The sequence below is a fragment of the Pollachius pollachius genome (genome assembly GCF_949987615.1).
Source record: "Pollachius pollachius genome assembly, chromosome: 1".
Lineage (NCBI taxonomy): Eukaryota > Metazoa > Chordata > Actinopteri > Gadiformes > Gadidae > Pollachius > Pollachius pollachius.
In genome coordinates this window covers 35206715-35227762 of record NC_136934.1, presented here as the reverse complement: position 1 = coordinate 35227762, position 21048 = coordinate 35206715, and the positions used below count along the sequence as shown (strand labels likewise).

General features: G+C 40.7%; 1 protein-coding gene across 1 annotated transcript; it reads left to right on the top strand.

Moving 5' to 3' along the window:
• Positions 1-7452, top strand: LOC307087095 (retinoic acid receptor beta-like; the record flags this gene model as incomplete). Its single annotated transcript, XM_079752544.1, has 9 exons — positions 1-160; positions 2281-2325; positions 2731-2885; positions 3278-3419; positions 4559-4725; positions 5073-5249; positions 5943-6147; positions 6245-6403; positions 6722-7452. The coding sequence occupies 9 exons, from the start codon at positions 1-3 to the stop codon at positions 7450-7452; spliced, it is 1941 nt and encodes a 646-aa protein (XP_079608670.1).
• Between the last annotated feature and the right edge of the window lie 13596 nt (positions 7453-21048).

Below are 21048 nucleotides of genomic sequence, written 5' to 3'. Positions count from 1 at the left end.
ATGTTTGACTATATGGATTTTCTGGCAGTCGGCCCGGGAGAAAATCTGGATTTTTATACGAGTCCGTGTTATCTGCCAAATGAGGAGCAGTCTTTTGCAACTTGCTTCGTTGATTTCACGGGGCCCGACTGGCAAGTGCATCGGACTTGTTCCACTGAATGTAAGTTAAATAACCAGGCTTGATACAAATCATTGATATCACTGACATTTAGACAATGCTGTTGGGAGATTTCGCCCTCTTGATAGTAGAGAAAATATATGTCCCTTGAGGCCTATATTAATCTATTATTATTATTATTATTATTATTATTATTATTATTATTGTTATCCCATATTGTATTATTATTATTATTATTTTAAATTATTATTATTGTGGAAGTAGCGGTTGTGGTTAGTGTATGGTTGTTACTGCTATTTTTTATAACAATAATTATTGTTGTTATTCTTGGTGCCGTTCCTTTTTATTTTAGGTCAACTACATGCACTCTGATAGTTGTGTTAAACTTGGGGTATTGATGAACTGATGGTGAATGGGGGTTCGCTCAGTTCGAAAGAGACTGTCAGTGTATTCACACACTGGGTTCACCAGTCGGTCACCAGCCCAAGAGGTCAGACAACATCTAGACTTCTGCAGCCCCCCCCCCCCCCCCCCGTTTCTACCATTCGCTCTCTCCCCCTACCTCTCATAATATCGGTCTCTCTCCCATTCTTTTTCTCACTGTCTCCCTTCTCCCCCTCCCAGTCTAGGTCACTCGCTCCCCCTCCGTTTATATCAACCTCAGTCTCTGTCCCTCTCTAGTCTCATCTAAATCACACTCAGCCTATGACACAAGTCTCTTTAACACGCACCAAACTTTTCAAACAAAAGTATTTTGGTATACTTCTAAACAGGATATACTTCCTGCAAACACGTTTTCAGTCAATCCTAAATCCTTATTCAATGTCATTACATATGTTGTCTTCTCCTATTAAAAACATATTTACAATAAGGTATGTCGCCATTAATGTCATTGAAATAGTTTTTAACCACACTCCACACACAGACCACAAATTTTCTCGCGCTCTTCTCTCTTTTTCAGTATCCCTGTCACTCAGGTCCTTTCTCTCTCTCTCTTTCTCCCACTCTATCTCTCTGTTTTTCTGTCTGGCTCTCATTCACACTCGGCCATCGTGTATCTGCATTGTTACCCTCTGTGAGAGAGGGGCCAACCGGGCCGTCCTGGTTTGGCCCTGTGAGCCAGGTTCAACCAGGGGCCACGGGTTCAAGGGAGAGGACGAGTCATTTTTTTGTCCCTCTATGAAAAGCCCTTTCTTGGTCCTTGTGGCGGACACACTAAAGCCCTAAAATGGAACGAGGGGTCCCCCATTTATTTCCACGTAATACACCCCCTACCTCCATGCAGGGTTCAAGGCATCTTTGTGTTCAAAGTCCTGCTTGGACGGCGAGCGGAACAGAAATCACGCAGAGTAGGTTTTATGTCAGCATGTTAACCAGTTATATTAGGGTAGGCCATTTGTTTTAGAATACTTTTTTAACATTCTGCAGCAATCGGGCAAAGGAAGGCTGTAATAAGCTCATCCAATCCTTTCCTTCGGCAAACTGAATGATTTGCTCATTATTGGAAGGCCTTCCTGTCAGTCTACCTACCTACTCGGCTAGAGGTCGACCGATTAGTCATTTGGCCGATTTATCGTCGCAGATAGGACGTTTTGCAAACTATTGTTATGGTTTTTTTCTTTTTATATGCTTAATTTTGCCTTCAGAAAGATTACGGGGCTAAACCTTGTGGGCCCCGTGGTAAACGTTGGTGACTGCTGATTGTATAGCAAGTCTGAAAAATTTAAAAGCTAGCAAGTCATGTGGTTTTGGAGGGAGGCCTATAGGCAGGGATGGGATTTTGTGGGTTGGTTACTAAAAAATTCTAGCTTACTATTGCCTACCCCACCTTTAAGGGATATACTGTATATATATATATATATATATATATATATCCCTTAAAAGGTGGGGTAGGCAATAGTAATATATATATATATATATATATAGATCAAAATTCTAGCTTATATTATATATATATATATATATATATATATATATATATATATATATATATATATATATTAGATAAGACGTCAATAATAAAGAACAATTGTATGACTCAAGTGTTCCATTGTAATTTGGATGTTTTTGTTGATGTAAAATATTTTACATCTCTTGCAATTACATTGAACCTCTTGCAAAGACCCGTGGTTTAAAAAATCTCCCTCTCTTTCTTTCTGCAGATTCTCTTAGTCAGTCTTATGAAGAGCAGGAGAGCTCGTACCATGGTATAGTTATGCTCCCTTTACCAAAATCAAACTAATTGATTAATTACTTATTTGTATTTCTTGTATCCTCTTATTTTATTTAGCAAAGTCAGTATGTTCATGTTTTCATTAAATTTATTGAAAATGTCACTATAAATGTATTCTGAGAATGATGAATTTATTGTTCATCATTCTCGAAGATATTAGTTCTTCTTCTTCTTCTTCTTCTTCTTCTTCTTCTTCTTCTTCTTCTTCTTCTTCTTCTTCTTCTTCCCATTAGAAATAATAGTATAACATTAATCATCATAATTACCAATTTATTATTAATTTATCCTTAATCCTTTATGAACATCATTGATCTTTATTAGTAATAGTTAGCATCAGTTTCCTCATGGTGGTTATTAAAGTGAGTCCACTGTGCAGCAGGTGAGAGCCAGAGCTCCAGCTCCAGCTCGGAGGACGTGCTCACTAGCCCTGCCTCTCCTCTGGCCCCGCCCCCTCGTACCTACAAGCCTTGCTTCGTGTGCCAGGACACGTCATCCGGCTACCACTACGGCGTCAGCGCCTGTGAGGGCTGCAAGGTGAGGAGTCGATATGGAAATGTTTATATTATATATATATTGATATCAGGATGGTCAGGGCTGGACAGACTGGTCAGCATGTCAGGGTGTTCCACTGTTAGCCGAATGGTTCAAAATTGACATTTACATTTATTTCAATGCTTGATTTAACATGTTATGTTATATTGGTGGTGTGCTTGCGAAATGATTTAGGGGCCCTTGGCATGAGTGGGGTATAACTGTGTGTAATGTATTACTGCAATGTTTTAGAGTAATGCCATTACATTTTCACATGAAGCCTGGATTAGAAGTTGCTTAATATGGAAAAGGAAAAATTGTAAATAATGGCACTGAGAAATAACAAAGAGCTGCATCATGAATACAAACTTAACATTATCACCGTGACAACGCAGGGCTTCTTTCGACGTAGCGTCCAGAAGAACATGGCATACAAGTGTCACAAGGACAGGAAGTGTATGGTCAATAAGATCACCAGGAACCGCTGTCAGTACTGTCGGCTGCACAAGTGCTTCGCTGTGGGCATGTCAAGGGAATGTAAGTGACCATACCCCAACACCCTATATCTATCAGACTGAATCAATAAAACTAACTCAATCAATCAGACTAAATCCATCAAACAAACCAGACTAATTCAAATCAAACTAATTAACTCAATCAATCAGACTAAATATATTGAGCAAACCAGACTAATCGAACAAACTTAATCAATGCAGTCCATTCATTGCAGGGTGTCACACATACACACACACACACACACACGCACAAATGCACTCACACACACACATGCATGCAGACACACATTCACAGATTTGATCATTCAGGATTTGATTGGATCATGGAAACTTTTTTCAGCCATGCGTGTAAGCCCGTTGCAGTCTTTATAAGAGCCCATATATGACTGATTCATTTCCTCCAGCTACAGAGAAAGTTATGTAAAAATGTGGGGTTTTTTTAATAGTTACATAATGATGACCATCTAACTGGGGGAACTTTCCTTCTATGGTGTGTGAGACAGAGGGTGAAACGTTGCATGATGTGAGTGCAGTGAAGCATAGTAAGTGCCCCCACTAGTCAGCTTTCCTCTGAAACCATCATATTCTGCTCCGCATTGCCACAAAGCTCCGTTGACCCAGATTGACTCAATGAGGGATGAACACAAAAACATATTTTAGTGTGTTTTGTGTGTGTGCGTGTGCGTGTGCGTGTTTATGTGTGTATTTATAGCCTAGAGCGGGGGTCGGGGCCTTCACCACAGCTCCTTAATAGCAATCAGACAGATCAGATAACACACATCTGTTCAATGCATGTAGCATGGATTATCTGTAACTAGACCACTGCTGCTGCTGCTGTTACTCCGATTGGTCTAGAATCGAGTGAGTTCTTTGCTAGCCAGGATTTAAACAGCACTCGTATGTAGGGCAGCTAGACCAGGGGGGAGAGAGAGTGAGGGATGAGGAAAGAAGGAGATGAGAGGAGGGGAGGTGGAGAGGAGGGGAGGTGCAGGGAGAGATTCTTTACAAATATAAAAAGCATGTCCTAAAAAGGCCTTTAAACACACGTGTCTCCCCCCATGGACCCTTGTTTGTGACCCATGCCACTCAAATGTTTTCCACGCCATTTGAACCATCCTCTGTTTCTGATCTCCCTTCTTCCTTCCGGTCCTCCCCTCCCAGCGGTGAGGAATGACCGCAACAAGAAGAAGGAGCGCACGGCGGCGGTGAAGATGGCGGTGCTGGAGACCTACGAGCTGAGCGCAGAGCTGGGTCTGGTGGTGGAGAAGATCTGCCGGGCCCACAGGGACACCTTCCCCGCCCTCTGCCAGCTGGGAAAGTACACCATGGTAGGTCGACAACACAGTGATCCCCCAGGTCGCTATGGCAAGCCCTGTGGTCACCATGGTGACATCATGGATCAACTGTACGCTTCTCTCTGGGCGGTTAACAAATATATATTCCTTTTGAGGACCACACAGAAAGAAGAATCCTTATATAATAAAATGGTCATTTTTGTAAAAAAATAATTTTTAAGAAATAAACCTTAACATTTATACAACAGACCTTAAAAATGTTTTATGTTTTTTAGATGTTCTGTGTACTACTCTCTGTAGTCCTCCGTGGGTATTTGTGGGTCATTTGATGTAGTTTAACCACCAGTCTCTCCCATCGATCCCCACTTCTCCCATCGTAGCATTCAAGCTCCGACCAAAGGGTCCGGCTGGACCTTGGGCTCTGGGATAAGTTCAGCGAACTGGCCACCAAATGCATCATTAAGGTGGTGGAGTTCGCCAAGCGAGTGCCAGGCTTCACAGGCCTGACCATGCCCGACCAGATCACTCTGCTGAAAACTGCCTGCCTTGACATCCTGGTGAGTAGAAGCAGGAATTGGCCTTAATGTCATTTGGAAGATAAGATGTACGTTATTTAGCCCTGGAGATGTAGATGATTTTCCGTGAAACAATTATATCAATAAATTGTGGGGATTGATCCACAGAAGCAGAAAGGCCAAGTTAATGTATTGATTAGTCTCTGCTTCCCTTTCTCTCCGTTACCAGGGTGCTGAGGTTGTTGAGGACGAGAGACCTTTAAAATGTTTTTGATATTTTCCCCATTCAGCATATTGATCACATAACTCAAAACTAATATCATCCATTTTACATTAAAACTAAGCAGTAGCCGATGGATAGCCCCACTATTGCTAGAGAAATCCGGAATGTTATCCCTTGGGTATTTTCCATGTACATTGAATATTTACATCACTCTATATACATGGGAATGTACGATTTGAATGTTACAATTAAGTGTGGCTAGTTCTTAGGGTGTTTGACTCCCAGTCAAAAGGTCCCGGGTTAAAACACCAATTACCGCAAGCTCCCTGCAACCATCTTTGAACAAGATGCCTAACCTCTACCTGCTTTTTAATGACATGCATGTAAAATAACATGACACTGTTAGGTGCTAAATTGGTAAATAATAGACAATATACAAAGCGTTGCGTTTATCACAAACAATCAGACCTTTATCATTTCACACCCAACCCACATCATGTCTCCTGATTTAGATCTTGAGGATCTGCACGCGCTACACTCCGGACCAGGACACCATGACCTTCTCCGACGGCCTCACCCTCACCCGGACCCAGGTCCACAACGCTGGGTTCGGTCCGCTTACCGACCAGGTGTTCACGTTTGCCGGCCAGCTGCTGCCCCTGGAGATGGACGAGACGGAGAGCGGGCTCCTCAGCGCCATCTGTCTGGTGTCCGGAGGTACTTCGGTTTCAGAGTGTCCTCAAAGGGTTGACATTGTGTGGCTCCCGACCAGACCTTTATTGAAACCATGCGGTCTTTCCTACCTCCTACCCAGACCGCCAGGACCTGGAGGAGCCCTCCAAGGTGGAGGTGCTGCAGGAGCCCCTGCTGGAGGCCCTGAAGGTCTATTCCCGCCAGCGCCGGCCCAGCATGCCCCTGGTGTTCCCCAAGGCCCTCATGAAGATCGCCGATCTGCGCTGCATCAGTGCCAAAGGTAATCCGGGTTGCAAATAGGCCTCAGTGACCTAGCGGCCATATTGGTGATTTGGGTGGGAAGCCAGGGGAGGATTGAATTCAGAACTCAACATAATGCACTGTGTTCTCATGATATCCAAAGAAGGTCCTAGAAGGTCAATAGGCTTCGATTAACCAATGGGAGTCCTTAGGATTGTAAAAAAAAAAGGATATGCATAAAGGATATTTGTCAAAGTTAAGGCTAATATAGTTCAATATAAGGGAAGGAATGGTTTGAGTAAAAAATGGAGAAGGAAGCTGAATTATTGCTCATGATAAGCGTATCATGTGACAACAGGTGCCGAGCGAGTAGTCACATTGAAGACGGAGATCCCCATCTCAATGCCCCCGCTGATCCAGGAGATGTTGGAGGACCTGAAGGACCTGGAGAAGCCCAAGAGGAAGTCCTCCTCTGGAGAGGGGAACCCCAAGAGGATCCTGTCTGGAGAGGATTACGCCAAGGGGAACCCCGCTGGAGAGGATTACGCCAAGGGGAACCCGTCTGGAGAGGATTACGCCAAGGGGAACCCTTCTAGAGAGGATTACCCCAAGAGGAACCCTTCTGGAGAGGGAAACCCCAAGAGGAACCTGTCTGGAGTGGGGAACACGTCTGGAGAGGGGAACCCCAAGAGGAACCCTTCTGGAGAGGGGAACCCCAAGAGGAACCTGTCTGGAGTGGGGAACACGTCTGGAGAGGGGAACCCCAAGAGGAACCCTTCTGGAGAGGGGAACCCCAAGAGGAACCTGTCTGGAGCGGAGTACCCCAAAGGGAACCCTTCTGGAGCAGAGTATCCCAAGAGGAACCTGTCTGGAGCGGAGTACCCCAAAGGGAACCCTTCTGGAGGGGAGTACCCCAAGAGGAACCTGTCTGGAGCGGAGTACCCCAAAGGGAACCCTTCTGGAGGGGAGTACCCCAAGAGGAACCTGTCTGGAGCGGAGAACTGCTGGAGTGGAGTGCCGCACATCGGCTCCGTCCCACAGCCCATGTGTTTCTTCACTCAACCTCTAGACTCCGGCTTCTATGTCTGAAGGCAGCATACTATTAACAGCCGCCATGACTGGTATACACTCTTGGAGAGCCCTGGGGAATATTTTACTAAGGGTCTATGCAGATGCCTGCCACCACCTTCACACTTTTCCCTCCCCTTGCCTGCTGTGATTGAATTTAACACTCATTTTAATATGTAATGTGTGGAATGGCAATATACAGGCTCAATATAAATTGAAAGCTCCACTTCGTGCCAGGGTGTTTAAACATATAACCTCAGACATATTAAAGCTGAGCACAAAGTAGTCAATGCATAATGAGCTTTCAGCAAAGCAAAGGGCGCTAGGGTGGGCATCGGAATGAAGCCATCCAACAACAGTTCTTTGATTCTTTAAGCTTGGATCACAGTTTAGAAACAAAGAAATGCCAGTCTTTAGATCACGTTAGTTCTAGAACGTGAAACGAACATGGGCTGTGTGCCACGCCCAGGCTAGCCTCAGCGCAAGGTTGGACGTCAACGCTCAACTCTATAGGATAACATTGGTACAATGAGGCTGAAAGCTCGTCATGTGTAGGTTCCTTAAGGGCGTGTCATGAGTGGATGTCATGTTATGAGGGGATATATATTCTTAGACATATCTGCCCTTCATCAGATTACCACTACAATAATCAACAACATTGACCCTGTGGGCCTACGGGTGTTGGGGCCCCTTTTCTAGGTTAGAAAATCCAGTGAGGATTGGCAATCCAAGAGGGATATTGCAGACAAGAAGAGGAAAGACGGTCGTCTTTTGAACAGTGAAAAACCCTTAGTCAGTCAGTGGCATCCCATGATTGTATAGTTTGTGTTCTACATTATATATATATCACAATTCCCTTCTTACCTCATTGAATAACCATACCTCGATTATTAGGATGTATTACATTTTAGTAAGTATGTTGGAACCATGAACGAAAAGACGTTTCTGATTTCGATTTTTCTGGCTATTGAAATCTGTAAAATTAGAAACCGAATCCAGACTGGTGGTTGGGTTATGGTTTCAAACAGGAACTAAATGGTTTGTGTGAAGAGGCTAGCAGATTTCATAAATTTTGTTTGTACGAAAGGGAAATTAAATATGGAAAACCTTGAAAGTTACACATGCACTGATAAAAGTGGTATCACACAGCTAATGTTTATACCCTATGACAGAGAATTTAAAAAAGAACACACTGGCCTAACTAACAGTCATAACTGAGGAGATCTCTGTATTTTGATGGGTACATTAATGTTGTTTACATGAAATTGGTTTTATAGGCTGAGAGTTCCTCTGTCAAGGAACTCTGTCATCGTTTTTTTAAGTGGTCAAGACTGGAGACTGGAAAAGTTTGGTTTATTTTGCCGTTAAGATTTGAGATCAGAGGAATATGTGGAGACATGTTTACAAATGTTTTGAGCTTCACTTTCTAAAGACTTGATACACGAAGATACCACATAACTGAAGTTTTTAATGTCTTTACAAATCTAACATGTCTGTTTCCAATGTCTATGATTACATGTTATAACATATTGTATCAAATTACATTTTATATCATAATACATGTTTCCATCTATGATTTAGTTCAAATAAATAATAAAGTTTTATAACATTTAAGATTATGTATTAATCATAACATATTTGACAATTCAACAGAGCCATTGGAATCCGTTCTCAAGCATCAACCAAGACTCAGTGACATGGCCTGCTCTCCATAGGACCCTGAGCATGACAGGAACTACAACTCAGCTCATTATGCAGCGCTTTCCCTCGGATGACGTGTTCTGAGAGTGAAGATACATACATGGTTGTGACCACATGCCACACATGTGATGACATTATTTTCTCGCGTCAAACTTGAACTGCAGCTAACAACTACAATCTAAACTATGCTGATATACTCCCGGCTGGGCAACAACAACTTAAGAAGTTTAAATTATGCAAGTTAACTTTTCAATTTTAAGACAGGGTCGTCCTGTCTTAAAAATGACCAAATAGCGACACAAAATATATGCCTCGAATTAATCGATATCAATATAAATGTTCCAGTGTACGGTACACAGGGATAAAGGCCTACATTTTGCATTGTTGTCAACAAAAGAAACGGCTATTATTTTATAGTTTTTCAAAGTAATGTATGAATTAACCACCATCATACTTTTAAATACATTTCTCAAACTAAAATATAGCTCTATTACTCAAGAAGCGGGAGCAAGTGATCAAGCGCAGCCATGCTACTCTGTGAACCTAACATTAACATTGGTCCTTGTCAGCCTTCCAGACTGCTGGATCAAGTTCCTGTGGCGGAGTGCTCCAGCTCAGGTGGAAGTCAGTCATTCCAGTGCTGGCCAGATGTGCAGACATCTGAGTAGAGGAACAGAAACAACTGTAACAATCTATGTATTCTTCTAAAATCTTCTTCATCTTCATCAATAGCAAAGAGACCGTTGAAGTATATAGCCTATGGTAACTGTTCATTATGAACATATCACAATCTGAATTTGGAAGTTAAATAACTAAATGCAAACTGCTGACTAGCGTAGACCAACACACATAAAGTTATCTCCAAGTAACATTCCTGTTCCATGTTCACAGACAACTTTAGCAAATCAGAAATAACCACCCTTGTATTTCGATTCACTCAAAGGATAATTGCTTTGAAATGTGTGCAGTAAATTACAAAAACATGTTCATTTAGAGATTGTGGAATATTGATGTTGAGTAAATATATAAAGCAATAATATAGCTAAAAGTACAAGCGTATGGACAAATAAGTGTTCAGGATCATCTGATTCTGTTATTCATAAATAACATGTGTTTAACTGAAGGTGGTTACGTTTCTGGGGTTTAAATAAAGTGTTGAATGCAGCTTTAAGATAAATATGTGTGTAGTCTTACTTGTAGTAGGACGTTGTCCTGAGCGTTTGGGTTTGTCAGATCCAAGCTGGACTGCATTGTTATCTTTGTTCTTCTCTGTCTTAGAGCTGTGCGAGCAACACAGAGAAGGGAATATATGAATATTGTAGCGTTCGCGGCCCGACACTGCGGGGGCTAACTAGCGCAATGATGAGGACACAGAGGGGCTGACGTTTAACCGGAGAATCAGGCTTAATTATCCTTTCCGTACAACTAACTACGGGGTTGGAGAAGTGCCCAAAACAATATAGCGAACCCGAACACTGGCTAGCTGTTCCCGCCCCCTATCCCAACTGGCCTATCAGGCTGAACTAGGGCAACTCCTTCCCCCCACAAACTCCCCATCAATCCCCCACATAGTCCTGCTGGGTCGCTACAATATTTAGACTAGTATAATACTGCTAGAAGTAAGATAAGCAATGTATGACGAGAAAAAGCGATGCATTCCATGTTTAATTGGCTGCTCACCTCTATTGCAGATAAACGGGTGCACATCCTCACAGTCGTGGTCACTTAATCTGCCCCAAACCAATTTGGCGCATTGCGCCAAATTGTCGGCTGTGTGTTCCTCAATTGTACTTTCAAGGCGACTGGAAGAATGCTTGTCTGATTTTGGAGGCTCTTCTGGTTCTGGAGACCAGTAAATGAGAACGTCTTTGCACCCATCAGACAAGACCCAGGGCTCTCTGTATAAACCGATCCATGCAGAAGTAGTTAATGTATTTAATGTGGACAAAACCTCTTCGTTCTCCTCGGCAGACTCAATCACAGCGAGGTCATGATAATACAATTGGCAATGGTCTCTGGCGGCCTCCCACGTCAGCTTCAGTTGGACGAGACGGTATAGTTTATCTGTTAGAGGTCCTAAGGCAGAAATAAATAGCGTTCAGTCGTCACTTAATTTGAAAACAACAACGTAGACTAATGTGTCAAATAAATTTTAATTGAATGTTGTATTTTGAACTATAAATACAATTTAATTCATAGCATTGCACGTTTGCACATAGCACGTCAGATACTGACCGGAAAATTCAAGGCATATAAACTTGAAGTGCAGCAGCAGCAGAACAGACCTAAGCAATCGAGACTGAATGCAATCGCATCTAATGTGATCAAGGAAAACTGCTTGAGAATTAAACCCAACACAGGCCAACAGGGAGCACTGTTAGGGCACCGGTAAGTTATCCGGTTTATGTTAGTTATGTATATTCAAACTCGGACCTCAATAAGCACAGAAGTTTTCAGGGGTTCAGAAAACGCATAACACAAAACAGCAGCTTCGGTTCGCTTACATTCAGTTTTGATTGCTTGAGCCTTTCCTACTTCAGTTTAAATTGTATGCCTTGAATTTTCTTGTCCGTATTTTGACCACTTCAATATGAGAGTATTGGATATCGTATTTCAAATATCTGCAACCTTAATTTTTGAATCTGAATTAGTGAATCCTGATTTATTTATTTTTGGTAATACTGTTTTTGAAAGAGTACAACCTGAAATGCAATATTGGACCTTCAAAGCGAATACATTCAGATGACCTTGTTTTGAAAGTAATATTTAAAGGTTATTAAATCAATTGTTTTTAAATTGCGATATACAAAATTCCATAGCATTTAAAATTAAAAACAAAATCTTCTCTTACCAGCAAAACAAACAAAATCGTTTAGAGAAGAACACGTTTCGTCAATCCAGGTACCTGACTCCATCTTCACACACACCCCGATGGCACACTTAACAACAGGCTCACCCGATTTAAAATTAAGATATTCTGATATAGACCCTAAGGACCATTCCCATGGGTTTGGGTTCACGGGTATGGTCTCCGTAATGGTTTCTAGGGCCTCGTTTGGCTCGATCCAGTGCGTCGAACCACCCGCCGCTGCTCTCAGCATCAGCAGGTCCTCCCATGTCGTGACGGTGGCCAGGTCCAGGTGAGTGTTGTTGCAGTACTCCCGAGCAGCGCTCCAACTCATCGGGATGTTAACTGCAATGTATTTGTTGACGGGCCCAGCACCAGAGAAGGATTCTCCTTTGATTGCAAAGAGGTGTGTCGTTGTTATCAGGTTTTGTACAAAAAGGAAACTTTTATTTTTTTTTACCACATAATATAGACTAATGGTGAACGTAGGCCTACATTATGGGTCGTAATCTGACTTTAACCACAGCCTTTAATAAATGTAAAACTGTTTGAAAGTTAAGTGGAAACCACATTTAGCTTGATTTATTTTGTTAAGTAGACCCGACTAACACAATTCATAGAGAAAACTTCCCTGAATGGATTGACTCGTGATTGGAGTAGGCCTTGGTTATTATTGACACATTTTCTAGTCAAGATATTTATAATGGCTGCAGTAGAAACGTTACATGTTTGAATGAGACTTGTGACATTCATTCTGAAAAGAAATGACATTTATGTACACCATAACTTGCAGGCCTACCTGAAAGGACGAGCATCAGCAGCACCCGGGTATCCATAGGCTTACTTTGTTTTACTTCAAAATAAAATACCAATGACACTTCTAATCAATCAACATGGTTAAATTTGCAATGCATGGGAATTGTTACAACCAAGCGACACGTTTTCGTTTCGGCTAAAGATCAACAGTCTTGGCGCAAAATGGTCCTTAACACCCCTGGGTGGAAGAGGTAGGCCTATATCTGTGTATGCATTTGAGCTTTGTCAAATTGCATTTGTGTCATAGCTTTAGTTTGCCGAGCTACATTTCCTGTCATTCTTTTCACGAATGCTATATAGACCTAAATAAGGTTAACCTGAAAGCTCTCAATTCATACAACAATTAACAAACATAATATAGGAGTTTCCTTCAAGAGCAATTACGACTGCAATACATGTATAGCCTTTTTGCCACAAAACAACAACAACAATGCGCTGGTCATCGCTAACAATAGGGTTTATCTAATGATGATCTTATTATTAGTATCACACACATCAACAATGGCTGAAACAACTATCGATTGAAAGGTAGGCCTACCTATATGTCAGCGTTCCGATCTGCAGTTGTCTGTGTGTTTTAATTAAATAACAGATGAGTGAAACCATAAATAGTCAGATAATCCAGCCCACTACAAACACACAAGGGACGCCTCTCGTATTACTTATTTACATAGATTTTAAAAACACAAAGTAATCAAAGGGTAGTAAACAAAGAAACATGTCAAATCTCTTTGAGGAATCAGACCAACAAAAATGCTTAACCAAGAAGTTAATATAATATCAAGGTTATCACCTCTCAGTTTTTGCCACTTTGTTATTATTGTTATTATAGGAGGAAACCGCCCATAATAATTAAGCCTACATTTGATCATAATCTCTGTCATGGTCAGGTCATCTTTGACAACCAATAGTTTAAGATGTCTAGGATTAATTGATTCATTTTAAAATGTTCCTAATTTGTAACATTATTACTAGCCTACTATAACTGTATTGGTACAATTACTATTATGTACCATGGAAATAGAATTATAAACAGTTTACATACTACTTACGTGCACAAATCGTGTATCGTGTATTCGTGTATTCACAAAATGGAGGTGTAATAACCACATCAAAAATCAATACTTGGTCACTACATACAATCATACTTAGCTCTATGGTTTCATGTTAAGAATTTATTGCCATAGACACTGGGGCAGTAAAGCTAAGGGAATGGGCAGAAGCATTGTGGTGAGTATTTTTAAGGGATCAGTTCCTTCTAATTATTGTATGGATAAATGTATCCTTTGATTGTATGGATACATTTATCTCAGCCTAACTTGTATGCATTTTTGCATGAAAGCGTCAGCTAAATGACCAAATGTAAATGTTATTGCAATGTAGTGAATCCTAGGCTGTTGTTGCTCTTAGAGATACTGCAGGACTTATTTGGATTTCAAATGTGTCTAGACAAAATGTCATTGATGTCATACATATAGCCTTTTTCTCCTCAGTACAATTCAAACCTAACGTGTAAGGCAAATGTTTAGGGAAATTTGGCATTCAAATGGGTAAAGAAAAACAAATTGATTTTGCGCACGTAATCCACATCCAAATAATACGTGTGGGGTATACAAGACCAATTTATAACCCCCGGTGGCTATTGTCATTAGGTCAGTATTCCTTCTCTGTTACAGCCCACCGTTTTATCCATAAAGAAACCAAACAACCGTAAAGAAACAAAAAATAAAGAATATAAATCAATAGCATGTGCATGCATGCACTCTCAATGTTGTGAGAGGCTTTGGCTGGAATTGTGAACGAATGGACATTCATTTTAAACAGCAATATTTAACAGTCCTTAATTTGTTCGTAAGACACATGTCACATGTACTTTCAGGGACACACGTCCCTGAAAGTACGTTCCTCCATTATGTCGGAGAACACGGAGAGGATATACAGTTTCAATCATATAGAATATATATACTAGAATCTTTATATTTGAGAGACTGAAGCTGTCATGTTTACTTATTTTTTGTTGCATTTAGAATAACATTACTACTACACATATATTTTACAAACACATCCCTGCATTATCATAAAACTTAACACAGTTTTAATTTACTTTGGTGGTTGGGAATCTTTAGGAAGCCTATTACTTGACACTTTCAGATTCAGATTCAGAAAACTTTATTGTCTGTCGTAACAGAAAATCACATTCGACGTGGCTCAACATTCAAACAGGACAATGTACTGATAGGCAGTCATACAACATTGATTTCTGAGAGCACACAAAGTGTGTATAGATCTTAAAAAAAGTATAAATATTAAAAACTGTAAAAATAAACAAGATAAAAGCTGTTGATATGTGTAAAGTGTAAAGTGACGTGCGTCAGGTGCGTCAGGGTTAATTTGTCCATTGTTCATTGTTTATTTAAGCTGTTTATGGCAATTGGTATGAATGAGTTTTTGTGTATGTTTTTCTGAGAAAGGGTACTCTATATCGGCGGCCTGATGGCAGAAGTTTGAAGGACTTGTGCAGGGGGTGGGTGGGATCCTGTGTAATGAGGTTGGCTTTCCTTTTAACTGCCTGGCTGTGGAGTACTGATAATTAGAGGTCCAAGCAGCGAATTTGCTTGGCCCCTATTGTTTTTGTAACGTTTTTTTTTTCCCCTCAAATTCTGTAAAAGTCATACTGCAGCCTATACCGTAAATCGAAAACTCTTGAAATTTTCAGGTATGGCTACAATTTGTGGTACTGCACCCAAAGGTGGCGCATTAATCTCTAGAATCAGACACATTTATAAATCCCAGGGTCTTATGCCCTAAAAAGTTATACTTTTACCACAATTTCATATTAAAGCTAAACATGATAAAAACATTTGAAGGATACAAAATAATCAAAAATTCACCACAATCGCCACATAAAATCTTTAGACCAAGCCTCACAAAAATCATCGAACATAATTTGTTTTACTTAGTTCCATTTGAGAAATACTGGCCAATAAAGTTGGAGCAGTAAGCCCATTTTTCTTATATGACCATTTTGTTATTGTATAAATAAAACATACGACTATTATTAGGTGGATACCAATACCCCCCACTACTAATAAACTCAAATTGTGGTACTGCACCCAAAGGTGGCTCTATTTTAAAAAAAATATGAACTAGCCTTATTTCTCCTTACGAGATTGACCCCAAATTCTTTCATCATATTAATCTCTAAAATCAGATGCATTGTTTTCACCCAGGTCTTCTGCTATAAAAATGTTTACTTTTCCCACAATTTCATAGAAAAGCCAAACGTCCAAAGTCTCAACCCATTTTGCATATATGACCATTTTGTTATTGTATAACTACCATACGGCTATTATTAGGTGGATACCATTAACAATGCAAATTTTCAGATCTGTAGGCCTAATCTTTTAAGAAAGCCCTTAATTCTCTTGTGAAATGTGTGCTTGGAGTTTTCTTGATGGTGTGCTTATCAATCGACATTTTCAAGATGTGAATGAGGCTTCATGCAGCTCAGGGATGTCAGTGGCTCAACGGGATAATGCCGTGTACTGGTGATTCTTTGGTTAGGACTTCGAACCCTGATTAGAGCGTTCTGGCATTGACCCTCATTTATGAAACACAACATTGAACAGCACCTGAAATTCATCAGACAATCAACATTCCGGCTCATAGTTTCCAAGAATCGGTCTGCCAAGACACAGTATGGCATTAAGGGGAACATCTCCATTAACCATTTTTCTTCATAATTAACTCTGTCATATTTATATTTCTTCCGTTAGTGTTCTTGACTACAAATGTTTAATTTCCCCAGAATTTCAAAGATTTTTCAGGTATATGCTTTGAAGAAAGCCCTTAATTCACTTGAGAAATGTGTGCTTTGAGTTTTCTGGATGTTGTGTGCTTATCAATAGACATTTTGACCATGTGAATGAGGCTGCAGTTCAGGTTTATAAGTGGAACCTCTTTCCTTAAATATGACAATTGTATGTTATATTTATATATCTTCCATTAGTGTGTTTTTGACTTTTAATTTTGCTCGGACCCCGTTAATCACCGCTTGAGGTTAAATTTGATTTTGAGTTTTGCCAGTTATTTTGCTTCCTTGATTGATGATCCGGGAAAGCTTCGATTTATTTTTGACAGAGGTGAGGGTCACCAGGATGTGATGTTGAACGTGAGTACAGATCCTATGAGTGATTTATAGACAGCTGTTAAAATGTCCTGTCTGACATCAATGCTCCTGAGTGTCCTCAGCAGGAACAGGCATTGCTGTGCCTTTTTGTACAGAGAGTCTGTGTGGTGGGAGAAGGACAGGTTTATTATTATTAATCCTCTTCCTCCCAGGTGGGACATAAGGCCTCGACAATCTGCCTCCATCGGGACCTGTCTTGCGCTGCAGAGGGTGGCCGGGTTGACTGTTAAAAGCTGAAGAAAAGTCCATGAATAAAATCTGTGTTTGGGAGTGTGGCCTAGCACTTGACACGTTAGGACTGTTAATCTTTAGTAGGTCATCACCTGATACTATAGCACTGTTAATCTTTAGTAGGCCTATCACCTGACACTTAAGTACTGTTAATCTTTAGTAGGCCTCTTACCTGACCCTTTTTACCGTTCATCTTTAGTTGGCCTTCACCTGACACTTTTGTACTGTTAATCTTTAGGAGCCCTATTACCTTTTTTACACTATTTTGTTGTCATTGATAAAGTGACGTTTCTGGTGTGCACCGGAAACCCTCCTGTGGGCACCAGAAACCCTCCTGTGGGCACCAGAAACCCTCCTGTGGGTTACAAGAAAATTTCCTGTTCTCATGAGAAAGTTTCTCGTGCTCATGTTACAGGTAACTACAATGTTTATTGGCAATTTCTGTTGTTGAGTGCAATGATCATGAGCATATTATTGAGTGTGGGAATAAGATACAAAGAGTTAGCTAGTGTTTAATTAGCATGATGTATAAACTGTGTGTGTGTGTGTGTGTTTATATGCGTGTACATACCCCTAATGTGTGTGTTTGTTCCGCCTAGGCATTGTTACCGTGGCCCACAGGGAACAGCCCATAGTCCCAAACACCCCTTTAGCCCTTTTCAAAGTTGCACAAAGTAAAGTAAAGTCTCGTAACAGGGGCTGACATGGCCACTCTATACGTCAGGGTCTATTGTTAATAGCCCCCAGGTAGACAATCTTTGTGAATACCACTAGCCTAGCCCGCCAGACCTCACAACCTATGGCTTTTAACTGGTCTTCATCCCCAGCTTTATCATATGTATGTACATGTTTGTGTAGGTGGGTGTGTGGTACGTAGAGTTGCAAAGGGGTCGACAATTTCCGGTAAATTACCATGGGAAGTTAAGTTTGGGAATTTTGGAAATATTAAAAATCTGAAAATTATGGGAATTGATGGTAATTTAATCGAACTGTATTATATCCAAGCATAAATATATATAGTATATATATGATATATATATATATATATATATACATATTTTTTTTGTTTGGTTATAAGTAGACACGCCATGCAAAATAACACTTGAGAACAAAACATAATTTGAGCAGATTTATTTGTAAGTATAACTTTAACAATTTCAGATTTTTTTTTTTTTTCATTGAAGAACAAAAACATGAATATTGAGTTAAAAATGCTCTGGGCTCAAAAGTGTGGTCCAGGGTTCTAGAAGTCATCAGTGCACATTTGATGGAGGAATGCACAGTGCATTTAGGGGGCATAGTCTCAATAGCCCTGCAGTAAGAAATGTGGTAGCGTGATTGAGGAATAGCATAGATATTCAAGTTTAATTGCATCAAATCTGTTTGTGTTAGTCAAGATTATGCTAAAATATATTTTCCAACTATATATTTAAGTCCCCTGTTAAGAGCCAACCTTTAATTTTGTAAATTCTCGGTTTATTTCCGTTTATTCCCATAAATTCCCGTTAATTCCCATCAATTCCCGTTAATTCCCATGGAAAGTTTCCAACTCTGAAAATTCCCGGAATTTTGCCACCCTAGTGGTACGTGCCTCAGATGGAGTCACTGACTTGGCAGACCCACCTAAAGAGGCCAAGTCTGGAGGGCCTCAACGCACAAGGAAGTGAGGAGGGACCATAACCAGGTCGGGAGGTTGAGCTTAAAGACTATGTTAATTTTAATAAATAATAATTAATTTAAATATTAACAGGAAAGGATAGTGGAAAGTAACATGGCAGCTACTTGACTTGGCCTAATATCAGGCCCGGCACTAGGCTATATAATATGACGACCTAGGCAACATTTCAGAGGGGGGGGGGGGGGGGGGTGATGGTTTCAAGAACAATGATGGTTTCAAGAACAATCAATAGCTGTTGTTCCCCCCATTCTCCGTTCCATTTCGAAACGTGTTTGGACAGCATGTTTTATTTCGCATTAAAATTAATTAATTAATTATTGCCGCCACCAGGGGGGCGCCCCCAACGCTTTGTCGCCCCCAACGCATTTGCCGCCCTATAGGTGACCGCCTAGTTCGCCAATGCCTAGCACCGGCCCTGCCTAATATAATAGAGATTTGCATTTGCATTTTCAATGGGAGCTAAGGTGTTAATCATATTTCAAAAATCCTTTTGCAGACAGATGTTCTGAGGTTTAGAATGGAAAGAAAAAAAAAATGGTGGTTTATTTCAATAATTTTCAAGGATAACAAAGACGGCTGCTGCTGATCTAGAACGGTCTGTTTATTCTGCTATTGTGACAGTATTAAAGGGATACTTCACAGATTCAGAACCTGCGTTCTATCAATATAAAATCGCTATTGTAATGTGAAAAAAAAGTTTTTTTTCCCTCAGTCTAACCCAGTCTACCCTTGGCCCAGCTTTCCTGATCTAATTCTCTCCTGAGATGACGTAAAATGACGCGTTTGACGTCATCTCAGTAAAACTTTGCAAATTTGTGAGCCCACCGATAAGGAATGAGGGGGGGCGGGAGCTCGTTTGAGATGTAAACACAATGTCCGCCCTGCTTCTTCACCGCTTAGCTACAGAACAAATTTGCAATGTGAAACAGCCAAAGGGGATTTTGAAAATCTATTGTTGGATTCGGACATTCTGTGCTATTTGTACGAGCCATAATACAGCCAGGAAGAATTGACACAAATAAAGGAGGAGGTTGCTGCGGCTGCAGCTGAACAAGCCTTGCCTGTTGCCGAGAACGAGGAGTCGGAGCGCGCTGGTTGGTTCTGTTTGCCGTGTCGTCTTTTACACACAGCACAGTCCCTGTGCTGCAGCAAAATTCAGCGATGCCAGTTTCTTCTAGAATAAATGGCTGAATCTGGCGAGGACGGGGCCATGTGTGTAACCTCTCACCCAGGCTTTAAGCCTCATCTGAACAGTTGGGTATTGGATACATATTTCTGGACCCAGAAAGTGAACTGGAAACGCCAGCCAAAGCCTGCCAGGAGAAACAGACATCAGAGCATAGAGTGTTGGATTTTTTTACACATTGGCTACAATACTTTTGAGTCCCGGGGAACGTGACAATGTAGGTTACATTAGCTTGAAGCCTGTGTAATGTTTTAAAGGCTACTCAAGGCATAATTTATCTTGCTTTGCTAATGTTGGTCTCTTTCTTTGTTACAAAATGTCGGCTTCCTGTGTTGTCCAGGCTATCAGAGCTAATTACCCAGCACAAGATGGGCAGTACCGTGGCTACCAGGAGACAGTAAATGCTCAAAATGAGCTGGGACTATTTTGACTCTAGCAAACGCACCCTACACGTTTCATTTTTGTAAATAGTTCATATTTTTTCATGAATAAAACTTTCAAATTCATGTTGGTTTTTGTGATTTGTTTACTAACCCAAGTGCTGTTATGCTAAAGTAGGCCTAGATAAACACTTATTTCAACTGGGGAGAAAAAGGTTAAGTTGATATGCTCAGCTACTGTAATTAGCAAATGTCTTCATGCTGTACAGTAATATACAAATGAAATTGAGAGCAGAAGTCTAAACTAGTCAACGTATCACAGGGATATGTTCACACAAAGTTTGCTCGCTCTAATGGGTCGTTCCCCCTCCAAACGGAAACAGGTGCAGCGAGGGCAATGCAGTGTGCTAGTTGGAGGATTTCTTACTTTTGAGCCAGAGAGACGCTTTCTGCCTTTTCTGAAATCTAAAATTAACAGAAACCGACAATTGCAGTTTGCATTTCGTTTGGCGATGTCAGTCTAACATATTATGCATTCATATGCAGACATCTCTTTATAAAGATCATACAAGAAGAAACTAAATTGCC